The 15,646-nt window shown below is 47.5% G+C and overlaps 1 protein-coding gene across 8 annotated transcripts in view; it reads left to right on the top strand.

Moving 5' to 3' along the window:
• LOC137225116 (kalirin) overlaps window positions 1-15,646 on the top strand; it is a 460,124-nt gene that overhangs the window by 271,411 nt on the left and 173,067 nt on the right. For all 8 annotated transcript variants that reach the window (XM_067738655.1, XM_067738652.1, XM_067738654.1 and 5 more), the window contains exons 7-9: window positions 5,695-5,886; window positions 9,987-10,118; window positions 12,109-12,339. In XM_067738655.1, the coding sequence (XP_067594756.1) occupies window positions 5,695-5,886; window positions 9,987-10,118; window positions 12,109-12,339 (555 nt within the window). The remainder of the gene's footprint in view (window positions 1-5,694; window positions 5,887-9,986; window positions 10,119-12,108; window positions 12,340-15,646) is intronic.

The following is a 15,646-nucleotide window of genomic DNA, read 5'->3' as shown; positions in this document are numbered from 1 at the left end:
GTGCTCTGGGTGTGGCTCACACATGTCAAGGTAGTGGAGACACCTTAAGAAGGCTATCCCAAGAGACAAAGGCCTCTATTTTTCTGACTTAAGGTTGAAAGGGCATGGATCACAGAGCTAGTCACTGGCTGATTCTGAACTCTCCAATCTTTCTGGGTCAAAGACAGACCTGTGCACAGTTCAGGGCCCTAGACTCTTGAATCCTAGGGGTAGGGCATCTGCCAACACAGAGGCTGTAGTTTGCAGGGCAGTGGCCTGACAGGCAGCTAGGCCAGCTTTGCCTGATGTGGGGCTGGGCCCATGTGGCGGGCCCATGTGGCAGGCCCCTGTGCAAGGGAGTGTTCCTCAGGAAGAGTAGGGGACTTTGTGGCAAGCTTTCTGTGAAGTACAGTGGGACTCTGGACTCATTGGAATATTTGTCTCTAGTTGGAATAGTTAATAGATTTTTCTTTTGTTTTACTAATACTTTGATTTGGTTTGCAATTAACTTGGAGAGTTAACACCAATGTGCTGGAATTGGATGTGGGAAAAGATATGACATTCTTTGAGTTATCAGTTATATGCCAGGCAACTGACCGGATGCTTTATGTTATCTCATGTAACCCACAGGAGGGAGTTTATGATTCAGGGTGGGGACCTACAACCACAGGAGTGTAAAATTCACTCCTTATTTTAGGAGTGAAGTGAATGGGATTCAAATAATACATGTACTCAGAAAGGATCTGCTCTTACAATCAGCCCCTGACACAGACCCTAGGTTACCAAAATGATAGCTTGCATCAAATGATTTTTTCTAGAAGAGCCAGTGTCTCTTTCAGAGTATACCACATTAGAGACTACATTTAAAGAGAAAATTTAGCTGGGTTTTTAAGTGGAGAGTTATCATTATCTTGCAAGAAACTTTGCATATTTTTGTAGCCAGTCGGGGCAGCCAGGAGCCAGGTTCAAAGTGAGAGCCTTTGGCAGGGCTGAAAACTTTCATCAAGCTTCAGCCGGGTTAAAAAAAAAAAAAAAAAGATTCTGCCAAATCGTTCTTTCAGCAGAATGACTTTGTTCCATAGATTTCAGTTAATCACAGCAGGAGACAAGACCTCAGGAGAAGGGTCTAGCCATCCATCCTGTGATCTCCACTTAATGGCTGCAGGAGTGAAATGAGAAAACAGAGAATTTTGTAGGCAACAAAAGTGGGGACAGGGTGTAAATAGAGAGGGTTTTGAGTTAGGACGATTCTGTTGGAATTTAGTTATTTTTCCTATTTGTGACCGAAATGATCGGAGGAGAGCCTTTGAGGGCAGATAGGGTGGGATGGAGGATGCAGCAGGTCAGGCTGCAGGTGCATGGCATTCTGCAGGGTAGATCGTGTTTAAACCTTGGACAGTGCAATACTTTGAATAATGATAATAATAATAGCAGCACTGATATGGTGGGAGGGGTTTAAATTCATAAAGCAGTTTTGAGGTAAGAGTTTAAGAAGATACTCACTAAGCTAGAATTATTAGTCATGTTGTTAATTTCTGACCAGGGAAGCTGGTTAGTCTAGGCAGCTCGGCTCAGGGGAAGGGGCTGCAGAGAAGAGGGAGAGGGGAGCAGCTGGCCCTTGGTCACCCAGCTCGAGCTGTGGCCCTGGCACGACAGTGCAGAAAGCAGAGCTGGGCTGAGGGGCTGAGGCATGTGGACAGCCGAGGCTGGGCTACATGTCCCTCTGGGGTGGGCCGCACTGCTTTTCTTGGTCTCACTCCACGTAGGTGTCCCCTTGCCAGCCCTTTAGTGAACAGAGCAGTTTTTTGAAAGCATAAACCAGATCACGTTCCTCTTCTGTTTAAAACCATCCCATTGCACGTGGACACTTGACAGCTTTGTCTCCCTTGTTGCTTCAGTATATGCCCCACCTCCTCCGTAGAATGAGGTCTAGATTTAGTCAGTATTCCCCCAGGCACTGGAGATGAGACAGAAGAAGACGGTGACCGCCTAAGTTCTCTCTACGTTCCATCTGCGTGCCCTCCATGAACAGGGTACACCTGGAGGCCTGGTTATATGGCGCCGACACTGGACACTGCTTACTCAGAAATGGAATGTCTGAGATCTTTAGTTCATCTTACAGCTGAGGAAGCTGAGGCACAGAGGAGGCAAGTGACATCTTAAGCGAGTGCCAGGGCTGGACGAGAACTCACATCTGACTCCTGACCCGGCAACGCTGATGCCCTCGACTGACGGACAGCTCTGCAGCTGGAAGGGCATTGAAGGCTGGCAGGGAAGAACGGCAGAGCCCGGCAGGTGGGAGGGCGTAGAGGAGGCAGCTGGTAGAAAATGGAAAGGCCATGAAGAGTCAAAATATGCATTCCCCCTGGCCATGTCCCCAGGACAGACGGGAGTCCCAGGTGCTCTTTAACAGAGGCATAAACAGTGACACAGAAAAACTACACAGAGGGATTGACCCAAGGCCAAGACGTGTCATTTGTGCCTAACGACTAAGCACCCTGTTTATTTGGATTCTTAACCTTGCTCTGTCCTTTTAAGTCATGTGAGACCTTCTCCGCCATTCTTCTCTTGTCATTTGGTTTGTGACTCCAGTTTAGAATCTCTCTGCCTATTTGTCTCAGGTTCTAAGCTGGAGGGAGATAAAGAAGGTGATGATGAACTTGGGCCATGTGACTTGCCTGCAGCGTTTTGCTGTTCTTCAAAGGGGCTGTAGAGAAGCACAGTGAGCAAATTCATGAGTCAACATTATACTTGTCCCTCTTTTGTGAGGAATACTGCCTCTACTTCTTGTGTGAAGTGTAATCATTTGTTAGCTTTAGTAAGACATCTCTCTGCCCACCGATAAGGAAACAAAAAGGCATTTACTGTGCTAGTCTCTAGAATGTGAAGTGTAAGCTGTGGTCTTTTTTTGTTTGTTTGTTTTTAGCTTTCATTTATGATCACAGGCTTAAGGGTTGAAGGGGGCCTTGGAGGACTGCCAACCTCACCACCCCCTTCTGTGCAGGAAGCCCCTTCTCAACATCCTTGCCAGTGGTTCATATCCCTTCCCCCTGCATCCCCACTGCGAGTTGCCTCTACCTCTGTCATAACACTTACTTCATTTTGCTTAAATTACAGTTATTTGAGGACTCTTTTTAAGTCTCAGCTGTGAGCCCCTGAGGGCAGGAATCCTGTCTCTTTCCTCTTTGTCTTTGATCTCCCACAGCCCCCAACACAAAGCCTGGCCCACTCTCCATAAATATTTGAAGGAGTGACAAGGTGTTAACAGCCTCCAGAGGCAGCCACAGTTCAACATCTCTAATAGCTAGAAAGTTCTTCCTAAAAGTGAGCAGAAACGCACCTCCCCAACTTCCCTGTGGGGGGAGAGTATAAACAGCCAGTGATGACAAAGGGCCAGGCAACCATAAGATGCACACGAGAGACCCCGGGGACAGGCCACACCCTGTCTTATTGCTGTTCTTGCTTCCCTTCTGGCCAAAGGATACGAAGGTCTTTCCCATGACAGGAAAACCCAACCACACTAGATAGAGTTGGAGAAATGTGTGTGGCGTGGGGAGGGTTCCCAGGATTCAAATCCAGTTTGGAAGGGCAGCTTTACTAGATGCTGCCATTGTCCCACTCATATCCCCTCAGTCCTCCCCGAGGGTCATCTGCAGACCGTTCCCATGCACAGCGACAGCTTCCTGTGTTTCTCTGCCCATGGTCACTCTCTGACCTGGGGACTATGCTTGGCCTGTGTGTAGGTCAGGCTGGAAATGCCAGGGAGTAACTCCAGGAGAGACCTTCAACCATGAGTGATGGGACTTGTGCATAAATACCCCAGATCCCTCATCTCCCAGTGGGATGCTCAGACGTGTGTTCTACGCAGTCCCTCAAAGGTTTCAGGAGAGATGACCCCCAAATGCTCACAGCAGTAATCCACTAATGGACACATCCTTTCTTTATTTGCCTCCCTTCCCTCGTTGACTTGCCTACTCCCTCACTGTGCTTTCTGGGATCACACCCAAATAAACAGTCTGCCCCAAATCCTTGTTTCAAGGTCTGCTTTGGGTGGAACCCAAGCAGGAAATTTGGTGGAAATCCTAATGTTAGTCTCTTAAAAGACAGAGCTATTAAAATTAGTATATGTCTTTTATCCCCCCGTTTCTTTCCTTCTATTTCTAATTCAGAGTTGGTTTTTCTGTCAGTTCTATAAATAGAGTTTAATTTTAAGAAGAATCTGGGTCCTAACTCAGAAAACAGGACTGATAATGATTCCTAAGTCTTTGAAGGATAGTTATTTCAAATAATAAGAGTTAGTAATATTCTAGTTCTATTAAGGAAACGTACTAGTCAGAAAGGTCTCAGGCCAGACTAAAGAAAGAGGTTACGCATGGGGATCATCAGACATCAGGATGGATTTGTGTTCAAGTGCTTCACTTAACCTCTTAAACTTCCACAGAGACCTTTTAAATGAAGAGAGACCTTATCAACCTGGCTCAGGTTTGGGATGGAGTGCTTGAGGTCAGGACAGCGAACATGAATGCGGACCATGAGGGAAGAGGGAAAGGAAAATAAAGAACCTTCATTAAACTTACCCATTATTAATGAACTACCGCTGAGCTAATAGAGCCAAGAGAAAATGCCGTTACCGAAGAATATTTATTATCATATCAGAAGATTCATAACAAAGAACAGAGGTGTGCAAGCAACCTGCCACCCTAGTCCTCCTTCAGACAGACATTGTGTGAGTCAGAATAACTCCCTGTAGGTGCTACAATATTACTTGATTGTTTTGACACCTCCGACAATTAATAGGAGGGAGCAGTTAAAAATAATCATGCTCACTACTGTCTTTGTTTGTGCGTTTGTGGATTTTTTTGTCTTCTTTCCTCCTGTAGAGTTTTCTGCTGGCCTAGTAAGGAATGACACACATGGTCATGAATTTTTAATTGGCAATCAAAGATGGGAAGGAATGTGAACAAAACACAGGGTGAGAGGAGTCAGCAGGGCCAGGAGAGCCCCACAGATGCCTTTTTGGGGTCAGGTGGGGAGATGTTCCTAAGTCACGTAGGGATAAGAAAGGGCTCCACAGATCTTACTTTAAGCGTGGATATTGTGGCTTCGTACGCTCTCTTTATTTATTTATTCACCTGCTCTCTTGGTGGGGGTAGGAACAGGGGGCAGCAAAGTCTTCACTTAGTGGTAGGAAGATGTGTGGTCATCCTGTGACGTGTGTCCTTTGCCCTCTTTGTGAGCACTGCTGCCCTGTTGTAGTTGGCAGTAATGCCCTGGGTACAGCTCTCTCCTGAGTTGAGAGAGGTGCCTTTGCCTCCTCAGGCTTTTGCCCTGGTCTGAGCCGTTGCTTCCGGAGAGAAACTCTTGGAAGTACCGTGCTGTCCCCATGGCGTGACCTCATAAGATGATCATGAGGATCATTAAGGTAGTCCATGTAAAGTGACTGCATTCGTGGGCATTAATAGTTGGCACAAAAACTGTGCTGGTCCTCAAAATGAAGGGGCTCAGTTACTGTACCTGCCATCCGCTGAAATGTCATAATATAAACAAAGACCTCCTTCGGGCTCAAAAGGGATATGTTAATGTGGCCGATACTGGCCTCTCTCAAACTTTTTGTTTTGGGTAGCCTCCTTCCCCACGTATTCCCCCAGCCCAGGGTGCTCTGTGGGTGCCTTTTCAGCCTGCCCCACTAAGCACCCGCTCTCCCTTGCTTCCCAGAACGCCTATGTCAACATCAACCGCATCATGTCCGTGGCTTCCCGCCTCTCAGAGGCCGGCCACTACGCCTCGCAGCAAATCAAGCAGATCTCCACGCAGCTGGACCAGGAGTGGAAGAGCTTCGCGGCCGCTCTGGATGAGCGCAGCACCATCCTCGCCATGTCTGCTGTGTTCCATCAGAAGGCTGAGCAGGTAAGGCCAAGGGAGCTGCTGTGGCCTCTGGTGGTGGGAGGGGCAGGGGCAGGGCAGGGCAGGCTGGGAGGACATACACTGAGGTATAGAGAGACCCTCCTCTCTTTTTGAAACACCAAAGACCGTGCTGAGTAGTTTTGACAACAGCCCATGTTCTAGTACTGTCATGGCCCCTGTGTACCCAAAGAGACATTGGTAACTCTTGGAGGCTTTGCTTAACATTCAAACAGGAAGAAACCCAGAGCTAACTATTCTGCTTAGTAGTTTATTGTTGGACGTGTGTGTGTGTGTGTGTGTGTGTGTGTGTGTGTGTGTGTGTGTGTGTGTGTGTGTGTGTGTGTGTGTGTGTGTGTGTGTGTTGACTGCTTAGTTTGCATTCCATAAGCATAGACCAAAGGGGTGAAACTAAACTGATCATTGAGTGCTGAGAACAGGGGGAAAATAATTTTACATGAAGCATTTGCTGTGGATAATAATAATGTAATAATAATACAGTGAACAGAAATAATAATTATTGCCATTTACTTACTGGCATTGGCCAGTGACATTACTAACCCATTTTACAGAGAGGAGCAGGGAAGCTCAGAGAGATTAAGTAAGCTGCCTGAGATCCAGTGGCATGCAGGAGCTGACTCTAACCAGCTTAGGGAGAGCCAATGGTTACATTTTCAGGAATTTTATGAGCTGGTTGTTAAACATAGCCATTACTTTAAACTATATAAATTTAAATTAAATATATCACATTAAAAGCAAAGGTAATAAATACTCAAAACTCATCATTTTCAATTATTTTACTAGATTTTATTATTTTCTATGTTCTTGAGATTATTTCTGTGTTATACACACACACACTCTCTCTCTCTCTTTCTCTCTCTCTCTCTCTCTCTCACACACACACACACACACACACACACACACACACAACAATAAACTACTAAGCAGAATGTAAATAGGCTCTGGGTTCCTTCCTGTTTGAATGTTAAGCAAAGCCAGCAAGAGTTACCATTTGTCTCTTTGTCAACATTTATGTCTGTAGTAATAGTATACAGTTGTGTGCGACTGATCACCTCATCCCAACTACATATTTGGTGATGTTGCAATGGTAGCCTGAAATAGGGCAAGATAAAAGTTTTACACCATGGAAATCATCAAGTGTTAGAAACCAGGGCTTGATTTGTTGTTTTATTGATTGTCTAGAATCGTAAGAAAATGAGAGAGGAAATATTTTAAAATGCAGATTAAGCCTAAAAATGTGCCCTGTGTATAGCTGTTGCATTGTGAATAGAACACAAAATCAAGGAAATATTCTTCTGATATTCAAAAACTATTATTGCATTTAGCAGAGAAGTCACTTAAAATCACTGATGAATGAGTAATGTTCTGACATAAGTCTCCAGGTATTTTTCACTTTTGTCTTACATCTTAACAAAAGTGAAAATATCAACCAGCTTTTGTGTTGGAACTATATAAGTTTGTTGTTTACAAACAAAAGCATATGTGGGAATCAGTTCGTTACATGGAATTTATCATAAGCATTCTATGTGTTATTATTCTTTGTAAATTATGTGCTACACATCTTTTATAGCAGTAAAGTTTATAACACTTGTGTGTGTATTACATACACACATATATGCTGCTTATTAAAAGTTTATTAATATACCCTTGTGAAAATCACACAATTAATCAATAGGCATCTGGGATCAGGTGTGTCTAACATTAAAGCCTATGGTCTTAACCCCTAAATTTCTTTCTTTGTATGACATTTGGATAGCTCACAGATAACACAGAGTCAGACACAAGGTTATACCTTAAAACTCTTCCTCTGTTACCCACCTAACATGGAAGGCAGCATGGAATAATTGAAAGAGTCTAGGTGTCGGGCTTCCCTGGTGGCGCAGTGGTTGAGAGTCTGCCTGCCGATGCAGGGGACACGGGTTCGTGCCCCGGTCCGGGAAGGTCCCACATGCCGCAGAGCGGCTAGGCCTGTGATCCATGGCCGCTGAGCCTGTGCGTCCGGAGCCTGTGCTCCGCAACGGGGGAGGCCACAACAGTGAGAGGCCCGTGTACCACAAAAAAAAAAAAAAAGAAAGAAATAAAGAGTCTAGGTTTTGATGCCAGACACGGGTAAGTTCTAATCATTAACTCTTAGGCAGGTCACCTCAACATTCTGAGCTTGTTTCCTCGTCTGTAATGTGGGGATGATCATAAATCTCACAGCACTGTTACAGGGATTAGAGATGGAATACATTAGGTGCTTAGTGTGTTTTTTAAATGGTAGACATCACCAAAGATCTGTTGGTGTCTTTGTATTTCCTCCACCTGTGTCTGTTTCCATCTGAGACCTTCCCAAAGACTGAAAGTACTTGTGTTATAAGTCAAGAGCAGCCCTACACATTGAGAGGAATCTAGCCTTTTGTTGTTGTTGTTTTTTTAAGATGATGGTGGTAGTACCTGAGAATATTCACGTCTGATCTCCTGTCCTCTCTTCAACCTATTATTTGCACGCTTTGTTCAAGGTTTCTCCAGATTGGCAAGGGAGGTTCAGTGCCTCCCTCTGTCTCTGTCTTTCTCTCCTCGAGATGACCGTTTCGTGGGATCCACTATAGGACTCTGGTTAGAGTATTACAAAGAAATCCCAAAGACCTTGAAGAGGTGCTCCCCCCACGACTGACACACACTGTCAAGTTACTTCCAGGTTCCTTTATGAAATGGTTGTTGGTGGAGCAAGCAGCTTCTGAGGTATTAGCAAGCACATGCAGCCTGATCCTGGGTGTCACCCAGCGCTCTGCCAGCATCGTTAGGAGACGGCTTACTGCGATCAAAAACATACAGAATGAAAGATCCACTGCCACAGCCAGGTGGCTAAGGACTGAAAGCTGACGCGATACCCAGAGGGGGACTCAGGCAGTTGTAGAAGCGCAGTACCCGGATTGAGAGTAACTGGAGGACTCAGCTTCTGTTTGCTGTTTCCTGACTTGGATTAGTTTAGATGAGAAGCAATTTTATTTGTATCTATTTTTTAATGCAATTTCTCGGGTATTGCCAGTCCTTCAGGGAAACTCATTAACCATGCTTCTTTTTAGCTGGAAAGCACACACACACACACACACACACACACACACACACACGCATGCAAACAGTGGATTCAAGGCTAATTTTTCAATGCATTTATGTAGGCAGCTCTTTATTGTCCTCAGATGGGCTGTTCTAGGCAATGAGATATAAAGGTATTTAGGCAATTAATTTAAATGGAGCTGTGCACCCAGGCAAGAAGAATCACAGACAGAACCACTCCAGACTGTTGGGTGAAGAATGATTTGCATTTTAGAGGTGTATTTTCCACCCAATAAATCTGAGTGATTTCAGTTAGCTCACCCTTTGTGCATGGAGACCCATAGTCTCCCACAGTTGTTAATTTTAATTTTTAAATAATTTGATGTCTGTCAAGATCTGTATCTATATATCACAGCCCAGGAGCCACTCTAGACACAGTACAGTCTGTCCCGCTGAGCTGCCCTCCCCTCTCCCACCCCTTGGGGTTCTGACCCAATAGCAGGGATCTTTTTGAGTGTTAATCTCCATCCTCTGTGGGAATGGTCTCTGCGGGTTCCCTGGGGTGCCTGATGGGCCTGAATGAGGCATTCTTTGCTGCTCTTCACAGCTCAATGTCCACACTATAAAGCACATGTGTGGAAACATCCCATTTCATTATATGTTGCCTCTCACTTGTACCTGTGAGTGTGCACAGGACAAGAAGCTCTCACATACACATGTCGTAGTGAGCTGTTTGCACACCTGTATTTTATCATCAGTGTGTGGATATAACCTGTTGAACATGAAGACAACTCCCACCCCCAGCAGTTTCATAATAGTCATCTTTCTTTGTGGAAACCATACTTCCTAAACAGGTACTGGGTCTGACTTCTTACCTGGGGTTGGTGTTTGTAAAATTAAAGAAAAAACTCCACTGTCTGCAGTGGTCTCTGAAGGCTTCCAGAGTTCCTGATGTTTCTTCCCAAGGTATCTGACTGTCTGTACATAATCTGCCCATTGCCCGCCCCCAGTGCTCCCACACTGACCCAGCCGGCATCTTCTTCCAGTTCCTGTCGGGAGTGGACGCCTGGTGCAAGATGTGCAGCGAAGGTGGCCTGCCGTCTGAGATGCAGGACCTGGAGCTGGCGATCCACCACCACCAGTCCTTGTATGAGCAGGTGACGCAGGCCTACACAGAGGTGAGAACCCAGCGGACACCCAGGGGTTCTGGCTGTGTATAGGGGTATGGGGGTGTGGCAAGAGTACCGGCCTGTGTGCTATGAAATAGCCTGAGTTGGACTAAGAAGAAGAGAGGCCATTTTTCTCCCTCTGGAAACATCTTTAAGATCCTTGATCTGTTAATGATGATGTCGAAATGCAGCCATTGGCAGGAACTGCCTTAGTGCACATGCGTGTACACACACACACACACACACACACACACACACACACGCACACACACACACACACCTACCTCACCCTATTTGTGAAGACCAGACTGTCTCTTCTGTGGAAGGAAAGCAAGGCTGTGCTCCTCTGGAGTTGCTTTCTGTCTGGTGAACAGGCATGCACACACTAGCCCTGCCACCCCTTTTATGAAGCAGCTCATCAAAAAATACTAATGTTCTCACTGGAAGGTCCAGAGCACAACTCACCACAGGTTGGAGATAAGCGTTTGCAGGAGTGAGAAGCTGCTGTGGAAGTGAAGGACAAGCTAAAAGGCTCTTCTGCTGAAAACTCAAAGGCTGGGAGCCTGGTACAAGTTAGAAGGGGAAAAAACTGCCTTCTTAACTCGGACCAAGCACACCTCCTTTCAGACCTTGCTGGAAGGAAAAGGCCGTTTCAACTCCAAACCAACTTTGACTTCCTTGTTAACCAGATTAATCTGGGGTCTTAAAATTCCTATCAATACCCTAGTCACCATGGTTTTAAATTAGAAAGGCACGTGCTCGCTGGATAATCTGCCAAGCACTGGAGCCACAGGTGTCAATCAGATGATGCCACTTTCCAGAAATATTGCCAGGAATCCAGTGAGGAATGGCAGGGAATGTCACCCCCCACTGGTTTCAGCACTGAGGGTGAGTGTTGGGGAACCCAGGAGCATGGACGTTGTGTCCACAGTCTAAGGGTCCCTCCCTTATTCTGCGTGTTCTGGAAAGACAGAGATGTTACCACTTTCAGGAGAAGAAAAAAGGAGGTTGTGTAGAAGGAGAGCAAAAGAAGGGTAAGTATAAAAGAAAGAAAATGACAAGGAAGTAAAGGAGGGAAAAATGCTGCTGCTGATGATAAAGGTAGACTTGGTAGCCAGTACCTGCTGGGCCCTCTTCTAAGTGCCCTGCATGTGTTAGCTCGTTTAATCTTTACCGCAATTCTATGGGGTATGTACCATTTCTATTCCTGCTTCACAAACAAGGAAACTGAGGCCCAAAGGGGTTAAGTGTCAATAACTTGCCTCTGGTCACACACCTAGAAGTTTAGAGCTAGGTAGAGGAAGGTGAGGACGGAAGAGGGAGAGAGGTTTATGGTGTCAACTTATATTCAGCTTCTTTTCTGAAACGAAGATCTGCTGCCTGACCTAGTCAATGAGTCAGTCAGAATATTTATCAAGGGGCTTCCCTGGTGGCACAGTGGTTGGGAGTCCGCCTGCTGATGCAGGGGACACGGGTTCGTGCCCCGGTCTGGGAAGATCCCACATGCCGCGGAGCGGCTGGGCCCGTGAGCCATGGCCGCTGAGCCTGCGCCTCCGGAGCCTGTGCTCCGCAACGGGAGAGGCCGCAGCGGTGAGAGGCCCACGTACCGCAAAAAAAAAAAAAGAATATTTATCAAGTAAATACTTACCAAGTACCAAGCGTCAGGCACTCTTCCAGGCGTGGGACGAGATAAACAAGGCAGAGTCCCTGCCCTCAGGAAGCTGAAATTCAAGGGGGAGGGACACAGTGATTCGGGGTCTCGCAGACAACTGGCTGCAGCCCCAGCACCTCCTCTCCCTCAGGATTCTGGGGTGCTCGGCCCTCCCCGGGCTGCAGGCTGGGCACTGTGGCAGCTCTGGTGGCACACTCCTTGGTTGTCATGGGTGTTGGTAGGACTGAGATTCTCAGTCCTCATCAGGGTTGCCAGCGGGCTTGCCTTGCCTTCCTGTGCCCCTCCTGCCCCTCTACTCCCTGGACTTGACCTCTTTCCCTCTTACAGGTCAGCCAGGATGGCAAAGCGCTGCTGGACGTGCTGCAGCGTCCCCTGAGTCCCGGGAACTCCGAGTCCCTCACGGCCACAGCCAACTACTCCAAGGCAGTGCACCAGGTGCTGGACGTGGTGCATGAGGTGCTGCACCACCAGCGGCGGCTCGAGAGCATCTGGCAGCACCGCAAGGTGCGGCTCCACCAGCGGCTGCAGCTCTGCGTCTTCCAGCAGGACGTCCAGCAGGTAACAGACTGCTTCCCTGAGCCTGGCATCTGTCTCAGGCAGGCAGGCAGGTGGCACAAGTCCCTGACCTAGGTGATCAGGCCTGGGAACGCCTGATTTATGGAGGGAGGAGGGCAGTTCAGCCCCCGGCTTCACCCCTCCACACCATCCGGACTTGTTAATTGATGCTTCTCACTTAAGCAGCTTTACAGACAGGCCTTCTCACCCTCTGGTGTTGTGAAGGGAGGCTCAATCTGAGAGACAGCAATTCCTTGCAGTCATGACATTGTTTTCTTTGGGGGAAGCTTGACAGTCCCTCAGGCATGAGCTCTCTGGACAGCTCCGGGTCCTAGGGGGTTATCTGAGCGCTGTCGGAGCTGGACCCACAGTGTGCCCACTCCTCAGGGATGCAGGTGGCCTGCTAGGGTTGGGGTGTGGTGGGGTACAGGGCCTTTAGGGGATTCTTTGGCAAGCTTGGATTTGGGAAACTAGATTTAAAACAAGGGCTGTTGATGATTGTATGTTCTGTGATTAGAGGTTACTCCTGGCTTAATCTGTTTTTTGCGTTATTATAAGAGTCATAGCATTTTTCTTTACCACAAATAATAAAGAAATTGTTGTTTCTAACTATGAAAGGACAGCCTTGCCACAAATGCCCTTTTGGATGAAATGACACATTCTTTTTCCCTCATACTTCTCTGTCTGTTTCTTTGGGGACCCCTGGGAGCTTTTCTTTGAGGACTGATAGCTGCGGGGGAGGGAGAACTTGTTGGGAGCTGGGGATGGAAGTTAAGGTTTAGCATCATCTCCCTGCTGGTTCACTGTTAGAGGCAGGGGTGGGAGCGCTCGTGTTCTCAGACCTTTCTGTGGCCACCTCATAATTTCAAGATTATACATATAAAATAACATTTCACTCTCCTTCCACACCTCCTGCGGTATTGACCAGATGTAATCGAAAAGTCTGTCGAAATATACATGGAAAATTGAGAGCCAACTGGACATGTCTTTGGAGTGTTGGTTCCCCTCACAACTGTTGTTGGGGGGCCCTTGTACTGTATCCTGTGATAGAGACAGGTTGGAAGGAGAGCGGGGCATCCTATCAGGGGTCGTGACACCCTCTGGGTGTGGGGTCACCACCGTGCAGTCACTCCCAGGAGTAGACAGGCCTTCAGGAGTGTCCCCCATTCTTGGGCTGCCCTAACTCCTTTGTAGCCCCTGTCCCCCGTCTGGGGCAGTGATGAGTCATCGGAGGTGACACTTCAGCCTCAGGAGAGATGGGCACTGCTTATGTGCTGGCCCCAGCTCTGAAACCCTTGTGGGGCTTGCTGGGGATGGAGAAGCAAATGCCTCAGTTGTCTGCTCCTGCCATCTGGAATTGTTCAGATCAACGTGTCATCTCTGAGCACAGGAGAGCACAGGGTTGGTCTGTGATTGGGACGGTTAGGTGGCAGCCTCCAGAGGCGCACAGAAGGTGTCAGCACTTCAGTGAACTTCGAGTGACTTCTGGAGATTTCGGGGCCGTGGATTGTACAGCTTCCTTGGTGCGCTCTTTGTCTCCCTGCTGTTTTCATGGCTGTTGTACTAGGACGGGCGCTGGAGAGGGGCAGAGGTGCTGCAGGGAGGGTGGGCGAAAGACTTCCCCATCAGGAGGGCAGCATCCAGACGCGGACTCTGGGAACAGCTGTTATCAGACTCTTCTGTGGCCATCGTGACATCGACACTAAAGCTGGGGAAAAGTATAACGAAAACTACACCGGTGGCTGTTCTACATCACGCTCTAAAAATTACCATTTCTGGAATGGAGGCCCTATCAATTCATCTCTACAAGATGAATCACAGTGTTGGCACTCACCAAAAGCAAGTAGAAGATTGTGAGGTGGATGTAAAGGGGTTTGGATTTTCCACGAGGACTGAATTCCCCAGGATGACTGATTCCATTGTTCTTTTCGGGACGTGTGAATGTGACTTCTGGGGGCACGACGTCACTCACCCATTGTCCAGCTAACTCTCACTCACCAAATATCTGACACTGGGACAGATGCACGAAGAAAAATGTGAAAACCAAGGGCTGTGAAACGTGGTGTGGGTTTCAAATGCTTCCTGACACCCAAGCGCGCGTTGATGCCTGACCGGTGTCTGAGTTGGCACTTCAGAGAGCGCTGCATATAACGCACGCAGTGGTTCCAGTGGTGGACTCGGACTCTGGTCTCCCGACTCCCAGGCTTACGGGAGCCTTTCCTAGTTTTCAGAATCAGACTGGACAAGCAGTTTCCCTGCTCTGTGCTCCCACGATTTTATTTAAAAATACACAAACACACGCAAACAATAATGTTAACTCAAAGGTCAAAGTGCTATTGGAATTTTATAAATCTATCATTTTTTATTTTGCATGCTTCATCTCTTCTTTTGCAGTATCTCCTTGAGAGCAGAAGCCGTGGCTGCTGCTGTCTGGCATGAAGCTGGGGTTCTCTTTATATTTGCTGACTTGAGTTGAAATTATTATTGGAGGCCCCCTGTGTCTGCTTCTGTGAATTGAACACCATCTAACCCTCCCTCCCAGCCCATCCAGTAGCTGCCAGCGAGTAGCTGCAGTCTGTTTGCAGGAATTGTGATGTGAAAGTCTGAAGATCCCAGGTATTTCCTAACAGCCCGGGCAGAGGAGTCGGGGACATACCATCAGTGCTACGAAGTATCCTGGTACTCATCAGCTCTTCAGCAAGCATGGGTCTGGGCAGTGGGCCCAGCACTGCACTGGGCTCTGGCAAGATGCCTGGTTAGGTAGAAAGGCAACAAGACGTACACACTTGAAAACAGAAAGGTCCGTGCTACCCGAGCCTGCCAGGCGGTGTGCAGGGCAATAGAGTGTTGATGGGACACTTACAGGCAGAGGTGTGAAAAGTCAGAGTTGGTGTCTTGAAGGAGGAGAGAATTGATTGAACCATATAGTCTGGATCCAAGACCCTTGAGCACATTTGGGGTCTGGAGATGTTTACTCTGCAGCCTAAGTGGGAAGCTTGTGAGCGAGCATCGGTGGCTAGGGCGATACAGCATCACGGATAAGAGCATGGACTCTGGAGCCAGATGGCCTGAGTTTAAATCCTGCTCTGACAAGTCTTAGCCATGGGACCTTGGGCAAGTGGCTTCACTGCTGGTGCTTCAGTTTCCTCACCTCTAAAATAGGAACCATCACATACCTATCTCATTGGACTGAATGAGCACAGCACCTGCCTAGCACGTAGTAGATCCTGCAGCAGCATTGTCTCGGTTTGGTCATATCCTCTTTGAGTGGTACTCGGGTGTCTCCTGAGTCTGATGAGTTCCATTTCAT

The sequence above is a fragment of the Pseudorca crassidens genome, chromosome 5 (genome assembly GCF_039906515.1).
Source record: "Pseudorca crassidens isolate mPseCra1 chromosome 5, mPseCra1.hap1, whole genome shotgun sequence".
NCBI lineage: Eukaryota > Metazoa > Chordata > Mammalia > Artiodactyla > Delphinidae > Pseudorca > Pseudorca crassidens.
This window is presented reverse-complemented; position numbering and strand designations above follow the sequence as displayed.